At 39.8% G+C, this 16313-nt stretch overlaps 1 protein-coding gene across 2 annotated transcripts in view; it reads right to left on the bottom strand.

Annotated features, from left to right (window-relative positions):
• Positions 1-16313, bottom strand: part of CNGB3 (cyclic nucleotide gated channel subunit beta 3) — a 168018-nt gene that overhangs the window by 38139 nt on the left and 113566 nt on the right. For both annotated transcript variants that reach the window (XM_010378557.2, XM_010378558.2), the window contains 2 exons: positions 15258-15417; positions 12308-12405 (listed from right to left, as the gene is read on the bottom strand). In XM_010378557.2, the coding sequence (XP_010376859.2) occupies positions 12308-12405; positions 15258-15417 (258 nt within the window). The remainder of the gene's footprint in view (positions 1-12307; positions 12406-15257; positions 15418-16313) is intronic.

The raw sequence follows: 16313 nt of genomic DNA on the forward strand, positions 1-16313 counted from the left end.
TTTCTCTTGCCTGATTGCCCTAGCCAGAACTTCCAACACTATGTTGAATAGGAGTGGTGAGAGAGGGCATCCCTGTCTTGTGCCAGTTTTCAAAGGGAATTTTTCCAGTTTTTGCCCATTCAGTATGATATTAGCTGTGGGTTTGTCATAAATAGCTCTTATTATTTTGAGGTACGTTCCATCAATACCGAATTTATTGAGCGTTTTTAGCATGAAGGGCTGTTGAATTTTGTCAAAAGCCTTTTCTGCATCTATTGAGACAATCATGTGGTTCTTGTCTTTGGTTCTGTTTATATGCTGGATTACGTTTATTGATTTGCGAATGTTGAACCAGCCTTGCATCCCAGGGATGAAGCCCACTTGATCATGGTGGATAAGCTTTTTGATGTGCTGCTGAATCCGGTTTGCCAGTATTTTATTGAGGATTTTTGCATCAATGTTCATCAGGGATATTGGTCTAAAATTCTCTTTTTTTGTTGTGTCTCTGCCAGGCTTTGGTATCAGGATGATGTTGGCCTCATAAAATGAGTTAGGGAGGATTCCCTCTTTTTCTATTGATTGGAATAGTTTCAGAAGGAATGGTACCAGCTCCTCCTTGTACCTCTGGTAGAATTCAGCTGTGAATCCATCTGGTCCTGGACTTTTTTTGGTGGGTAGGCTATTAATTGTTGCCTCAATTTCAGAGCCTGCTATTGGTCTATTCAGGGATTCAACTTCTTCCTGGTTTAGCCTTGGGAGAGTGTAAGTGTCCAGGAAATTATCCATTTCTTCTAGATTTTCTAGTTGATTTGCGTAGAGGCGTTTATAGTATTCTCTGATGGTAGTTTGTATTTCTGTGGGGTCAGTGGTGATATCCCCTTTATCATTTTTTATTGCATCTATTTGATTCCTCTCTCTTTTTTTCTTTATTAGCCTTGCTAGCGGTCTGTCAATTTTGTTGATCTTTTCAAAAAACCAACTCCTGGATTCATTGATTTTTTGGAGGGTTTTTTGTGTCTCTATCTCCTTCAGTTCTGCTCTGATCTTAGTTATTTCTTGCCTTCTGCTAGCTTTTGAATGTGATTGCTCTTGCCTCTCTAGTTCTTTTAATTGTGATGTTAGAGTGTCAATTTTAGATCTTTCCTGCTTTCTCTTGTGGGCATTTAGTGCTATAAATTTCCCTCTACACACTGCTTTAAATGTGTCCCAGAGATTCTGGTATGTTGTATCTTTGTTCTCATTGGTTTCAAAGAACATCTTTATTTCCGCTTTCATTTCGTTATGTACCCAGTAGTCATTCAGGAGCAGGTTGTTCAGTTTCCATGTAGTTGAGCGGTTTTGATTGAGTTTCTTAGTCCTGAGTTCTAGTTTGATTGCACTGTGGTCTGAGAGACAGTTTGTTATAATTTCTGTTCTTTTACATTTGCTGAGGAGTACTTTACTTCCAATTATGTGGTCAATTTTGGAATAAGTGCGATGTGGTGCTGAGAAGAATGTATATTCTGTTGATTTGGGGTGGAGAGTTCTATAGATGTCTATTAGGTCCGCTTGGTGCAGAGATGAGTTCAATTCCTGGATATCCTTGTTAACTTTCTGTCTCGTTGATCTGTCTAATGTTGACAGCGGAGTGTTGAAGTCCCCCATTATTATTGTATGGGAGTCTAAGTCTCTTTGTAAGTCTCTAAGGACTTGCTTTATGAATCTGGGTGCTCCTGTATTGGGTGCATATATATTTAGGAGAGTTAGCTCTTCCTGTTGAATTGATCCCTTTACCATTATGTAATGGCCTTCTTTGTCTCTTTTGATCTTTGATGGTTTAAAGTCTGTTTTATCAGAGACTAGGATTGCAACCCCTGCTTTTTTTTGTTCTCCATTTGCTTGGTAGATCTTCCTCCATCCCTTTATTTTGAGCCTATGTATGTCTCTGCATGTGAGATGGGTCTCCTGAATACAGCAGACTGATGGGTCTTGACTCTTTATCCAGTTTGCCAGTCTGTGTCTTTTAATTGGAGCATTTAGTCCATTAACATTTAAGGTTAATATTGTTATGTGTGAACTTGATCTTGCCATTATGATATTAACTGGTTATTTTGCTCGTTAGTTGATGCAGTTTCTTCCTAGCCTCGATGGTCTTTACATTTTGCCAAGTTTTTGCGATGGCTGGTACCGGTTGTTCCTTTCCATGTTTAGGGCTTCCTTCAGGGTCTCTTGTAAGGCAGGCCTGGTGGTGACAAAATCTCTAAGCATTTGCTTATCTGTAAAGGATTTTATTTCTCCTTCACTTATGAAACTTAGTTTGGCTGGATATGAAATTCTGGGTTTAAAATTCTTTTCTTTAAGAACGTTGAATATTGGCCCCCACTCTCTTCTGGCTTGTAGAGTTTCTGCCGAGAGATCTGCTGTTAGTCTGATGGGCTTCCCTTTGTGGGTGACCCGACCTTTCTCTCTGGCTGCCCTTAAGATTTTTTCCTTCATTTCAACTTTGGTGAATCTGGCAATTATGTGTCTTGGAGTTGCTCTTCTGGAGGAGTATCTTTGTGGCGTTCTCTGTATTTCCTGAATTTGAATGTTGGCCTGCCCTACTAGGTTGGGGAAGTTCTCCTGGATGATATCCTGAAGAGTGTTTTCCAACTTGGTTCCATTTTCCCCCTCACTTTCAGGCACCCCAATCAGACGTAGATTTGGTCTTTTTACGTAATCCCATACTTCTTGCAGGCTTTGCTCATTTCTTTTTCTTCTTTTTTCTTTTGGTTTCTCTTCTCGCTTCATTTCATTCATTTGATCTTCAATCGCTGATACTCTTTCTTCCAGTTGATCGAGTCGGTTACTGAAGCTTGTGCATTTGTCACGTATTTCTCGTGTCATGGTTTTCATCTCTGTCATTTCGTTTATGATCTTCTCTGCATTAATGAGTCTAGCTGTCAATTCTTCCACTCTTTTTTCAAGATTTTTAGTTTCTTTGCGCTGGGTACGTAATTCCTCCTTTAGCTCTGATAAGTTTGATGGACTGAAGCCTTCTTCTCTCCTCTCGTCCAAGTCATTCTCTGACCAGCTTTGATCCGTTGCTGGTGATGGGCTGCGCTCCTTTGCAGGGGGAGATGCGCTCTTATTTTTTGAATTTCCAGCTTTTCTGCCCTGCTTCTTCCCCATCTTTGTGGTTTTATCTGTCTCTGGTCTTTGATGGTGGTGACGAACTGATGGGGTTTTGGTATAGGTGTCCTTCCTGTTTGATAGTTTTCCTTCTGACAGTCAGAAGGACTCTCTGTTGGTCTGTTGGAGATTGCTTGAGGTCCACTCCAGACCCTGTTTGCCTGGGTATCAGCAGCAGAGGTTGCCGAAGATAGAATATTGCTGAACAGCGAGTGTACCTGTCTGATTCTTCCTTTGGAAGTGTCCTCTCAGGGGTGTACTCCACCCTGTGAGGTGTGGGGTGTCAGACTGCCCCTAGTGGGGGATTTCTCCCAGCTAGGCTACTCAGGGGTCAGAGACACACCTGAGCAGGCAGTCTGTCCGTTCTCAGATCTCAACCTCCGCGTTGGGAGATCCGCGGCTCTCCCCAAAGCTGTCAGACAGAGTCGTTCGCGTCTGCACCGGCTCCCGCTACTTCCCCTGTTCAATAGTTCTAATTTTCTAGGAGTTTGGGTCAAAGTGGGTAGTCATGAGTTAGACAGAATCCTGAAGATGAATCTAATCCAGCAGTCCCCAATCTTTTTGGCGCCAGGGACCAGTTTTGTGGAAGACAATTTTTTTCACTGATGGGCAGTTGGGGGGATGGTTTCAGGATGATTCAAGCACATTACATTTATTGTGCATTTTCTTTCTATTATTATTACTTTGTAATATGTAACAAAATAATTATATAACTCACCATAACCCATCTGGGGGTGATGGGAGACAGTGACAAATCATCAGGCATAAGACTCTCATAAGGCATATGCAACCTAGATCCCTCGCATGCAGAGTTCACAATAGGGTTCCACTCCTATGAGAATCTAACGCCACTGCTGATCTGACAGGAGGCAGAGCTTGGGTGGTAATGCCAGCAATGAGCAGTGGTTGTAAATACAGATGAAGCTGCTCTCACTCACCCACCACTCACCTCCTTCTTTGCTGCCTGGTTCCCAATAGGCCACCAACTGGCACTTGTCTGTGACCCTGGGGTGGGCACGCCTGATCTAGTCAATTTTTCTATGATCAGGCAGGGCCACAGGAAGAATCTGATTTTACCTGTGTAGAAACTCCTACATGGTTGCATCAGTATTATTTCTCCATTCAATAATAACTATGGAATTTACTATGTGCCAGGTCCTGATATAAGTGCCTCATATATTTTGAGTCCCTTACAGCCAAGTATATTATCTCATTTATTTAGTGTCTTCCCTCCCTATCGAAGGGCTCCAGAGGGCAGAAACAACATGGCTGCAGTAGCTGGGCAGTAGCCCTCCATGTCTGGCTCAGTGCTTTAGACAGAGCAACTGCTGAGGATGTACAGTTGAATGGAGTTCATTTAGATTATAAACTCACTATTCAAAACATTTTTTAAAAATCTAGCAACAATACTTTATTGCTGATACCATTGGGATAAAAATAAAGTTGGCAGAAACGAAACAAATCTCACTGCAGTCTCACTCTCACGTTCTGATTTCAGGCCCTGTGGAGTATATATGTGATGACATATCAGATAAGTAGGATGCCACTGCTGGGGATCTGCATGTGAGTGTTAGGGAAAGCATGCTGCCATTCCGGTTCTATTCCTGGCTCAGTCTGTCACTCACACACAAAACACTTCCTTCTCATCCTTTCTTAGAAGTCACAGCCTTTGCAGGTTCTCTTTGTCACATAATCGCAAACAATGAGTCAAAGATCCCAGTGAGGTGTCCTGTTGGGATGGGTTCTGCATAATTACCAGCGCAGCAAATAGACACATTGTGCCTTCCTTGTCAGACTGAAGGTACCTACATTCCAATTTTGGTATCTCTGGGTCCCCGCTTTCCTACTGACTGCGGGCTGTTTCTAAAGTATGCGATTCTAATACCAGCCACTAGGTGGCGCAACAGAACTTACATTAAAGTTTCTCCCATTTCTGGTAACACAGTGGTAGAGGCAAAATGTGATTTTCCTAGCATTTAATTTGATAAAATATATTTAAAAATCGAGATCGAAATAATAAATCATCAGAAATGAGGGGAAATTGCCCAATCTCATAGAAATGAATCACTCCTTATTAGCTTAATACTTGTGCTTGGGCCTGGAATAACGTGAAATCTGCAAGGAAGAGGAACCATTTTTGTGAAAAATTAAAATATATATATAATTTGACTATTCGTCTCTAAGCTATTTCAAATCTCCGATCACCCACGTTGAAGCAGCAAATCTTACTAATTAACCACAATTTATTGAAGCAAAGTTTTAGTGAAAATCTGTGACTCTAATTCCACCTGCTTTGATTAAGAGGAGAAAAATCCTGCATGAGATTCAGAGGCTTTTCTTAGCAGGAAAGTAGAAAAGTGTGTGTGACTGTAGATATCTATCTGATGTGCCAAGTCTTAGTCTGTGAATATCGCCAAAGGATTGCCTTGGTCTTGATCTTTTTTTTTTTTTTTTTTTTTTTTTTTTTTGAGACAGGGTCTCGCTCTGTTGCCCAGGCTGGAGTACAGAGGCACAATCATGGCTTACTGCAGCCTCAACCTCCTGGGCTCAGGTGATCCTCTTGTCTTGGCCTCCTGAGTAGTAGGGACTACAGGCACCTGGCTAAATTTTCTATTATTTGTAAAGATGAGTTCTCACTATGTTGCCAGGCTGGTCTTGAACTCCTGGGGTCAGGCAATCCTCTTGCCTTGACCTCCCAAAGTGCTGGGATAACAGCCATGAGCTACTGCACTGGAGCAGCTTGACTTTGGACTCTAGTGAAACTTTTCCAGTTCCTCCCCACCTTATCAGTTATCCAGATAGGGTTGGTAGAGAACTGAAGGTAAGAATGATAGAGTGGTGTAAAGAAAGCCGTGCTCAAACTGTCCCAATGCTTAGAGCTCAATGACCTCAGTCAGGTAAGTTGTTTGCTCTCTGTAAAATGGGATGTAACAAAGCTTTCATTGGAAGTGTATTAGTTTGTTAGGGCTGCCATAACACAGTTATACAGGGTGTGTGCTTTAAACAACACAAATTATTTTCTCACAGTTCTGGAGGCTAAACGCTTAAGATCAAGGCATCAGCAGGTCTGGTTTCTTCTGTGGCCTCTCTGCTTGGCTTGCAGATGGCCACCTTCTCACTGTGTCCTTACATGGTTTTTCCTCTGTGCACTTGCACCTGTGGTGTCTCTATGTGTCCAAATTTCCTCTTCTTACAAGGACACCAAATTGAATTAGGACCCATCCTCCTAGCCTCATTTTAACTTCAGTGAACAGGTTAGTATTTTCCATGCCTAGGAGCTTTCTCCCAGGTGCTTCTAGTTTCTCACTCCACAGGCTCCTACACGTCCCACACCTGGGCCATTCCCACCTTTGTGCACTCAGCTCCCTGGGTGCGTAGTGGCTTTCAGTGAAGATAGGAGACTGGTTCAGAAGCAGTGCAAGGATCAGTCAGGTATAAATTATGAGATGTAGGGTGAAGGATCACTATTCACCCTATTTCCTTGGTAAGAAAATAAATTTGTGTAAACTGCTAAGACTATCTCTATGAAAATAAATTTAGAAAGATTCCATACCTACGTATTTTCTACTTCACTTGGCTTTACAAAAAAAAAAAACCTTTTCATGTAACAGAAATATAAATGTAAATGGGTTCTTTCTGGAAAGAACTGTATCTTTAACAGAAATGTCAGGAAAGAATGAATCTAAGTTGTATACAACATTAGCAAGATGTGAAGATTTAACCTTTTTTCTCAATCAGATGTTGCTGATTTGGTGGAGTACCAAAAAGTACATATAGAAAGAAAAAAACTATGAGGCAAAAAACTGTTATCTTCCCAAACAGGAGATAATCCCATAAAAGTCATCGGTGTCTAATTTAAAGCATTTGTTTTCCTTTAGGAAAGAGTTACTTACTGTCACTTATTCTCAATTAAGTTCGTCATTCAGGTATAAAGAGTTTTATAATATTTTAAAACACCGTTAAGATAATTTAGCTTAGTGGCTTTAATACATTTCTGACCATACCTATAATAAGACATATATTTTCATTGTGCCTAGTACACACATAAATATGTATACGTGATTTTAAAAATAAAACATACAAACTTTTATAATATCTACTCTTGTGTATGAGGCACTCTGCTATTTTCTTTTTAAAAATTTTTATTTAATTTCAATAGTTTTGGGGGGAACAGGTGGTTTTTGATTACATAGATAAGTTCTTTAGTGGTGATTTCTGAGATTTTGGTGCACCGATCACCCAAGCAGTGTACACTATACCCATTGTGTAGCCTTTTATCCTTCACCCCCCTTCCCACAGTTACCCTTGAGTCTCCAAAGTCCATTATATTATTCTTATGCCCCTGCATCCTCATAGGTTAGCTCCCACTTATAAATAAGTATATACAATATTTGATTTTCTATTCCTGAGTTACTTCACTCAGAATAATGGTCTCCTTCCAGGCATGGTGGCTCATGCCTGTAATCCTAGCACTTTGGGAGGCTGAGATGGGCAGATCATGAGGTCAAGAGATTAAGACCATCCTGGCCAACACGGTGAAATCCTGCCTCTACTAAAAATACAAAAATTAGCTGGGCGTGGTGGCACACCCTGTAGTCCCAGCTACTCAGGAGGCTGAGGCAGGAGAATGACTTAAACCTGGGAGGCGGAGGTTGCAGTGAGCCAAGATTGTGCCACTGCACTACAGCCTGGGTGACAGAGCGAGACATTGTTTAAAAAACAAAAAACAATAAAAAAAGGAATAATGGCCTCCAACTCCATCCAAGTTGCTGCAAATGCCATTATTTTGTTCCTTTTTATGGCTGACTGGTGTTCCATGGTATATGTGTGTGTATATACAAATACATCAATATGCAGTAGAGGTGTCTGCAACTTAGAAATGGAGTTTACAGTTGAGTGTTATTTTGCAGAACAATGTAGAGTAAGTCTCATTCCTTGCTCATATAACAGACTTTAGTATATGAAACTTCCGCTGCCCTTGAATTTATTTATTTTTCTCACAACTAAACATCCTCAGCATCTACTCATTTTCTTTTGGGGTCATTCTTCTTTTTTTTTGAAAATGAAATAATAATTTACGTAAAATGAAATATACAGATCTTAAGGGACAGTTGGATCAATTTTGATAAATGTATACACTTACGTAACTTCCCTAGCAAGACAAAAAACATTTCCATCACCATACAAAGTTCCCTCATGCTTCTTCCTAATCAATCTCCTCATCTCCATTCACCACCAGAAGCATTCATTAATCTGACTTCCACCATTACAGAATAATTTTATAAGATTACCCTTTTACTATCCTTGGTCCACAGCTCAACCCCTCCTCTTAACCCCTTAGCTGGAACCTTCTTAAAACTGGTTATTTGCAATTTGATATGCTAATCCAAATGTAGTTTAAATGATTAAGAAACCGATATTATGTGAAAATGTCCGGGAATCCCACATATGGTTCTACTGACTCATGTGGAGTTGGAGATCAAGTAAAACTTCTATCTAAAAAGAAGTGTTATAAACTATTACACTTTTGCTTTTGTTATATATAGATCTCTCGTTCTCTCTACACATACATACACACACACATACACACACACAGACATATATATATATATATATTTGAGTCAGGGTCTTGCTCTGTCACCCAGGCTGGGTATAGTGGTGCAATCCTGGCCTACTGTGGCCTCGAACTCCTGGGCTCAAGCAATCTTCCTGCCTCAGCCTCCCAAGTAGCTGGGACAAAAGGTGTGTACCAATATGCTCAGCTAAGTTTTTTGTTTTTAGAAATGGGGTCTTGCTATGTTGCCCAGGCTGATCTTGAGCTCTTGGGCTCAAGCTATCATCCTGCCTCTACCTCCCAAAGTCCTGGGATTATTGGCATAAGCCATGGTAGCTGGCCTGTAATATTTTCCTTTTGGACCTAAGTTTAGAATTTTACTTTTATGCTTGTTGATGTTAATCTTGTTTGCTTTGCTTGTTGTTTCAAAGTATTTAGTAATTTTAAATTTTGTAATTAATATATTTTATTCTATTCCTTCTTCCTTTGTGTCATCTGCCAATTTGAAAATCACATCTTTTATATGATCATCAAAATATTGATAGAAATCTAGCACAGGACATAGCTAAGAAAAGAGTCCTAGAATACTGACCTAACTCTAATAACTTACAAAGTCGTGGGTTAACCTAATGCTGGGGGTGACTATGCCTAACCATTCTACTCTACAGCTTCTGCTTCTTCATCTTGTTTCTAATATTATTGATTATATAATTTTAAGACATATCCTTCTGTTTGGATTATGTTTTTTCTTCTGTCCATACTTTCATCTTAAGTGATCACATTGAGTCCCTTGGCTTGAAATACACCAATATGCTGACAGGTCCAAATGTATTGCTCCAGCTTGGACCTCTCCCCCGAACTCAGATTTATAAACCAAACTGCCTACATGACATTTTCAACTGGAATCTAACAGTCACCTCATCCAACAAACACATCTGTTTTTGTGCCGATATTAAAAGTACACCACAGACTGGGTAATTTATAAATAACAGAAATGTATTTCTCACAGTTCTGAAGACCGAGAAGTCCAAGATTAAGGCATGAGCAGGTGTGGCCTCTGGTGAGCGCTGCTCTTTTTTCCAAGAGGATGCCTTGTTGCTGCATCCTCCAGATGGGAGGAATACTATGTCCTTACATAGTGGAAGACCAGGAGGGCAAGAGAGTTCTTCCTTCCCCTTGAGACCTTTTATAATGGTGCTAAACCCATTCATGAGGGTCGAACCCTCAAGACTCAATCACTTCCCAAAAGGCCACACGTCTTCATGTTGTTGCATTAGGGATTGAGTTTCCACATGATTTTTGGAGAGGATGCCGTTATCCAAACCATAGAAACATCCAAAAACAAAGAGTTGATTTCCAGCCCATCCAACCTACACTTACTTTAAAGTTTCCTATTTTGCAAATGATATCTTTGTTCTTCTTGTTCCTCAGATCTAAACCCTTGGAATCATTTTTGGTCCTTTTCTGTTTCTTACCCTCTTCATGTAATCAAACAGGAAAAACTATGGGATTTTTGGGTTTGAATACACCCAATATTTGGCCACTTCTCAAAAACTCTGCTTCAATAACCCTGGGTCTGGTCACCATCATCTCTTCCACAGATGGTTATAACTTCCATTTGGCCTCCCTGCCTTCCACATTTGCTTCCTAAGGCCTTTTCTCCACACAGCAGGAAAGATCCTGTTCAAACTGGTCTTGAATAGGTCATTTTCCGCTCAAGAGCCTCAGTGTCTTTGCAACTCAGAGTACAATTTAAAGTCTATAGATGGCTGGGCACAGTGGCTTATGCCTGTAATTCCATCACTTTGGGAGGCTGAGTGGGGGCAGATCACTTGAAGTCAGAAGTTCAAGACCAGCCTGGCCAACATTGTGAAACCCCATCTCTACTAAAAGTAGAAAAATTAGTTGGGTGTGGTGGTCATGCCTGTAATCCCAGCTACTTGGGAGGCTGAAGCAGGAGAATCATTTGAACTCGGGAGGCAGAGGTTGCAGTGGGCTGGGATTGTGTCACTGTACTCCAGCCTGGACAACAGAGCAAGGATCTTTCTCTAAATAAATAAATAAATAAAGTCTATAGATCCTCCAAGGCCCTCCATTAACTGCCGCCTGCCTCAGCCTCCCCTTTTTTTTTTCCATTCTTCCCTGACTGCTCTTGCTTCCACCACTGCCTTTGCTCCAGCCACTCTGGCTTCCTTGCAGTGTGTTTCCAGCTCAGGGCATCATGTCATCCATCCTCCTATAATATTCCCTCCTGTCCTCATTCCTTTCTGTCCTCTTCCAATATCTGCATAGCTCACTCCCTTGCTTCTTGCAGTCCTCTGCTTGGGTGCTCAAATGCATTTAATCAGAGAGGCCTTTCCTGGCCAGTGCCACGCTCATCCTCCTTTACCTGTGACATGGCTGGGATCTGTGTCTCCACCAAATCTTTTGTCGAATTGCAATCCCCAATGTTGGACATGGAGCCTGGTGGGAGGTGATTAAATCACAGGGCAGATTTCCTATGAATGGTTTAGCACCATCCGCTTTGATACTGTCCTCATGATAGTGAGTGAGTTCTCATAATATCTGGTTGTTTCAGTGTGTGACACTGACCCCGCCTGCCTTGGTCCTGCTCCTGCTGTATAAGATGCCTGCCCCTGCTTTGCCCTTTGCCATGAGTAAAAGCTCCCTGAAGCCTCCCCAGAGGCAGATGCCACCATGCTTCCTGTACAGCCTGCAGAACCATGACCAAATAAACATCTTTTCTTTATAAATTACCCAGTCTCAGGTATTTTTTTTTAACAGCAATGCGAGAACAACCTATAAAACCTGCTTAACTTTGTTCAAGGCGTTATCACCTCCACACATGTTATATATTTATTTTTCGTTCCCTTCTTCTGGAATTTAAGCTCTACTTGAGTAAGTATTTGTTTTCAACTGTTATATTCCCAGGGGCTAAAGTGGTGCCTGAAACATGGTGGGAACTTCATAAATACTTTTTGAATGAATTAATTGAATGGATAAGTCGGTGAATGCTATACCCAGAAGGAAATATTAGGTGAGAAAAATTTATATGGGATATAATGCATAAAAAGAGTAGTAATACTTAAACATTTAAAAAGTAAAAAATTTCTTTGTTATACTTTTTTTTTCCTGAAACAAAAAGCTTCTAAATTAAAATTTGGCCATTTGAAGAGTCTAAATCCAAAGTATTTGTAATAGAAGACATGATTAGGTATGATTCTCCGATTTCAGGCCATTCCAGAGCTAATCTGGAGCCTGATTTGTTGTGCATTGCCAAGGCACATGTATAGATGGGAGGTGATACATGTACTAGCAAAGACATAGAGCCATATAATTTAAATTATATTTAAATTAATGCAAGAAGAGTCTGAAGAACTCTTCTTTTTTGACACCAATTAGAAGAGAAAGAGGCTTTTAAAGAATAAGCCGTCTGCTGAAGAGAGACCTGTAATTTATTTCACTCTTTAATTCCACATACATTCTCTAGGTTATTTTGACTTTGTTAAAACATAAGGCAAAAAAAAAAAAAAAAAAAACCCCATAAATGCTGTATAAATCAAGAGCTTAGATTCCACAGAAAAATAGATACAGTGTCTTTCTATTAATTGTAAAAGCACTTGCCTTGAACAAGTCGACTTTGCTGATGATGGCGAAGTTCACATCAATGGCGAGGGCTAACTGGACCGTAGTTGGCAGGGTCTTAAGCAAATCGGACTCATCTTTGTAAAGATAAACGCATCAAACCCCGATGCAGAATAATTAATGAAATAAGTTGCCAAGGTACAAGTAGAAAAATTTTAAAAATAAAGGAAACAAAATGCAAACACTTTTTATACATAATTACATGCATCAGATTCTATATTTTCATGACTTCTATTGGATCTCCATACCTATTACAATAACACTATTATGCTTATGCAAGAAAAGAAGTATTTTTAAGTCTGGATGATGTAGTGAATAATTCCTGAACATTATGCTTGCTGAAACTTTAGATATGAAACATAATCATCATAGCACAAAGGCTAGTGAACAAGCTAGCATGGGTAAAGGACCTAGTTCTTGTTTTCTGATTCTATTGATTCCAGCCTTAGCATTCAAGGGATGGCAAATAATAATAAGCATCATGTGGCACTGGAGAGCTTACAGAGCTCTGTCACACCCATTATCTTATTTGACCCTTGTGACAACCCCAAGGGTAAGTGTTCTCATTCCTACTTTGCAGAAAGAAGAAAAACAAAAGAACTGAAGCCCCGAGAAGCTATAAGTGACTTGCTCCATTGTGCATAATTAATAGGTGGCTCAGCTGGGATGAAATCTAAAGAAAAAATGTGCTAAGAGAGTAAATTCAAATTATTGTTATTTACTTGCTTATTATCGATGAAGAATGTGAATATATTACAGATTTTTCTACATGTGAATTAAATGATGGGCTTTCAGGCTGATGAAATATTCCATAAACAAAATTGCCTATTCTTTTTTTTTCCCTTTTTTAAAATCTTGTATTTGAAGTTCAGGGGTTCATGTGCAAGTTTGTTATATAGTTAAACTCGTGTCATGGAGATTTGTTGTACAGATTATTTCGTCACCCAGGTATTAAGCTTAGTACCTATTCATTGTTTTTCCTGATCCTTTCCCTCCGTCCACCCTCCACCCTCCAGTAGGCCCAGGGTCTTTTTGTTCCCCTCCAGAAAATTCCCTATTCTTAACGTTTAGAATGCCAAGAGTTTCTGAGAGTTGATTATTTTTTGATGTTTTCTTATATTACTTAGAAAAGAGAAGAATTGTTATAGTACATCCTTATTTTGATTCAAATATAGATTCTAAACATAAAAATCCTTCACATATAAACACAGTTTATTGTTTCCGAGGGCTGCCTCTAGTTACCTCCTAAGCCAAGGAGTTGAATCATTATCTACCCTCGCTAAGGGGTGTGAGGGAAGAAGCCTGGCACCACTCCTTTTGTTGCTCTTTCTGCCCACTTCAGATGCCCTCAAGTAGCTGCAGATGTTCTGGAGAGAGGCATGTTGTTTTGGTCATTCAGGAAGAGATTCTAAACACGAGGCTGGAGTCTCCTAAGAGTGTTAGAAAGGTGAAGAAAAGATCCTACCATAATAACCAGCGGTTTCTGTCTACTCTTAGGAACCTTTGTGATTTGAGAATTTCATTGTAATTTGCACTCTGGAGCATTTTTGGCTTCTTAGTGGCACTAATTCCTATTTTCATATGGTGAGAACAAACTAAAAGTTGAGTTTCATTATTGTCAACTAGCAGTGCATTATCCTAAACTTATTTTATATCCCTCAGTAACTATTATTTTTAGCTGCAGTAGTATAGTGGTGTAGTGGTAGACACCATTAATTATTTAGCATCTGGTGGAAGCAACTGTGTGCCCTGAGGTGAGATGGGAATGGCCTGAAAGGTTGCTGCTTTCCATTAGTACAGATGACCCTTGAACAACACGTGTTTGAACTACACAGGTCCACTAATACAAGGGTTTTCTTCCACCTCTGCTACACCTGAGAGCAAAGTCAATTCCTTTTTCTCCTCCTCCTCAGCCTACTCAACAGTGAAGATGAGGAGGATGAACACCTTTATGATGATCTACTGTCACTAAATGACTAGTAAGTAGAGTTCTTTGCCTTATAATTTTCTTAATAACATTTTGTTTTCTCTAGTTTATTGTAGGAATATGGTATATAATACAGATAACATACAAAATGTTAATCGACTGTGTATATTATCAGTAAGTCTTCTAGTTAACAGTAGGCTATTAGTAGTTCAGTTTTGGGGGAGTCAAAAGTTATATGTGGATTTCTTTCTTTTATTTTGAGGCAGAGTCTGGCTCTGTTGCCTAGGCTGGAGGGTAGTGGTGCATCACCACACTCTGCTGATTTTTGTATTCTTAGTAGAGACAGAGTTTTGCCATGCCAGTCTGGTCTTGAACTCCTGATCTCAAGTGATCTCCCTGCCTCGGCCTCCCAAAATGCTGAGATTATAGGAGTGAGCCACCACACCTGACCTCAAAAGTTATATGTGGATTTCTGACTGTGGAGTGAGGGTTGGCATTGTTAACCCCCACTTGCACTGTGTTCTGGGTAGGAGAGTGATATTGCAGTAAGAGCAAGGGTTTGGAAGAGAAGAGATGCAGGTCTGAGTTCTAATTAGACCATGTGCTGGCTCTGTGTCTTTGGCTAAATTTCTCAGTTAGGAGCCTCCATTTTCTTCCCTTAAAAGGGATAGACAATGCCTAATTTTCCCACTTCCTTTTTTGTATGTGTGACTATATGAGACAATGTGTGTAATACCCAGCATCCAGAAGATGCTGATTAAAATTTAGCCTTTTCTCTTCCAAGGTTTCCAAAACCAGTAAGATATGGTTTTATATTTAAGGAAAAACAAAACAAAACAAAAAAAACCAAAACAAAACCCTGTAGTATTAAACAAATGCTTTAAGGATCATTTAGTTGTTTTTCAACCTTTTGTTCAAATCCAGTTAGTCTCTGCTACCTTACAGAATTTTCATCATATGACAAGGTTTACAGGAATTTAATCAGTAATCTGCCATGCTTACCCAGCATTCGCTGAGAGTCCCATGTATATTCATACCAAGTCCGCACTCGCTTTTGCACAAGTTTAGGAATGGAGTAATTGTTCATGTAGGCAATGGTATCATCCATGCAGGCGCGGAAGTAGTTCTGATTGGCTGTAGCTGCCCCAATCACATCTCTCATCTAAAACCACAAATAAGGTTATTCCACACCCAGCAGAGGAAATTAGTGCATAAAAGTCAGATTACATGTTTTCCACATGATATACTCCCTTCTAATGCCCTGATTACTTGATTTTATTCATTCATTCATTTTTATTTATTCTTGCCCAGACTTAACTTTTCAGCAGTGGATTACTTGACTTTAAATACACTGATATTGGGTCCTAATATCACCCACTTCCATAAAATGTTGGGCAAATTATATTCTCTCTCTGATCCAATAAGGACAACAATAAGACCTGTAGAACAAACCAAGTGAGAATTCAGCCATGTAATGCATAGGACTGCATATAATCTTCTCTGTAAACTTGTATTTCACTGCAGAAATGTTAGTGTACATTGAAAAAATTATACAGCTGTGCTTATGCAAGGAATGTGCAATAAAAGTTGAGCAATTGTCTGGCAGAATGGCTAGTCCATTTTGGTGAGTCTTACTTTGAATGCATCCTCCATAGATTATCCAGTGTGGCTGGCTATATAGACTCAATTCATCATGAAATTGCAACCTCTGTACTTCCCTTTGTGTTGTTTAGACAGATAAAATCAAATCTCATCATGCTTAAGGCATAGTATTCAGCAGAAGTTGAAATGTGCTGAAATTACTGTAGCATCATCTACTGCTGTGACAATTCTTAAGAAACTGTCAGGTTTTAGTTCTTGGATGTTTATAACTCAACCATAAAAACCCACTCTAGGTTAAAAGCTGATCTTTAAGGTCTCAGCACAAAAAAGATATATAGCTCGACTCTTCCTCTCACATAGAGGGAGGTGAGTGGCTGTAAATATGCTTTGACTGTGGGTTTATAATAGGGAGGAAAACCACGGCCTCACTTTCACACTCCTAAGACTTTGCTTGTT

Source organism: Rhinopithecus roxellana, chromosome 9, assembly GCF_007565055.1.
Source record: "Rhinopithecus roxellana isolate Shanxi Qingling chromosome 9, ASM756505v1, whole genome shotgun sequence".
NCBI classification, from domain to species: Eukaryota; Metazoa; Chordata; class Mammalia; order Primates; family Cercopithecidae; genus Rhinopithecus; species Rhinopithecus roxellana.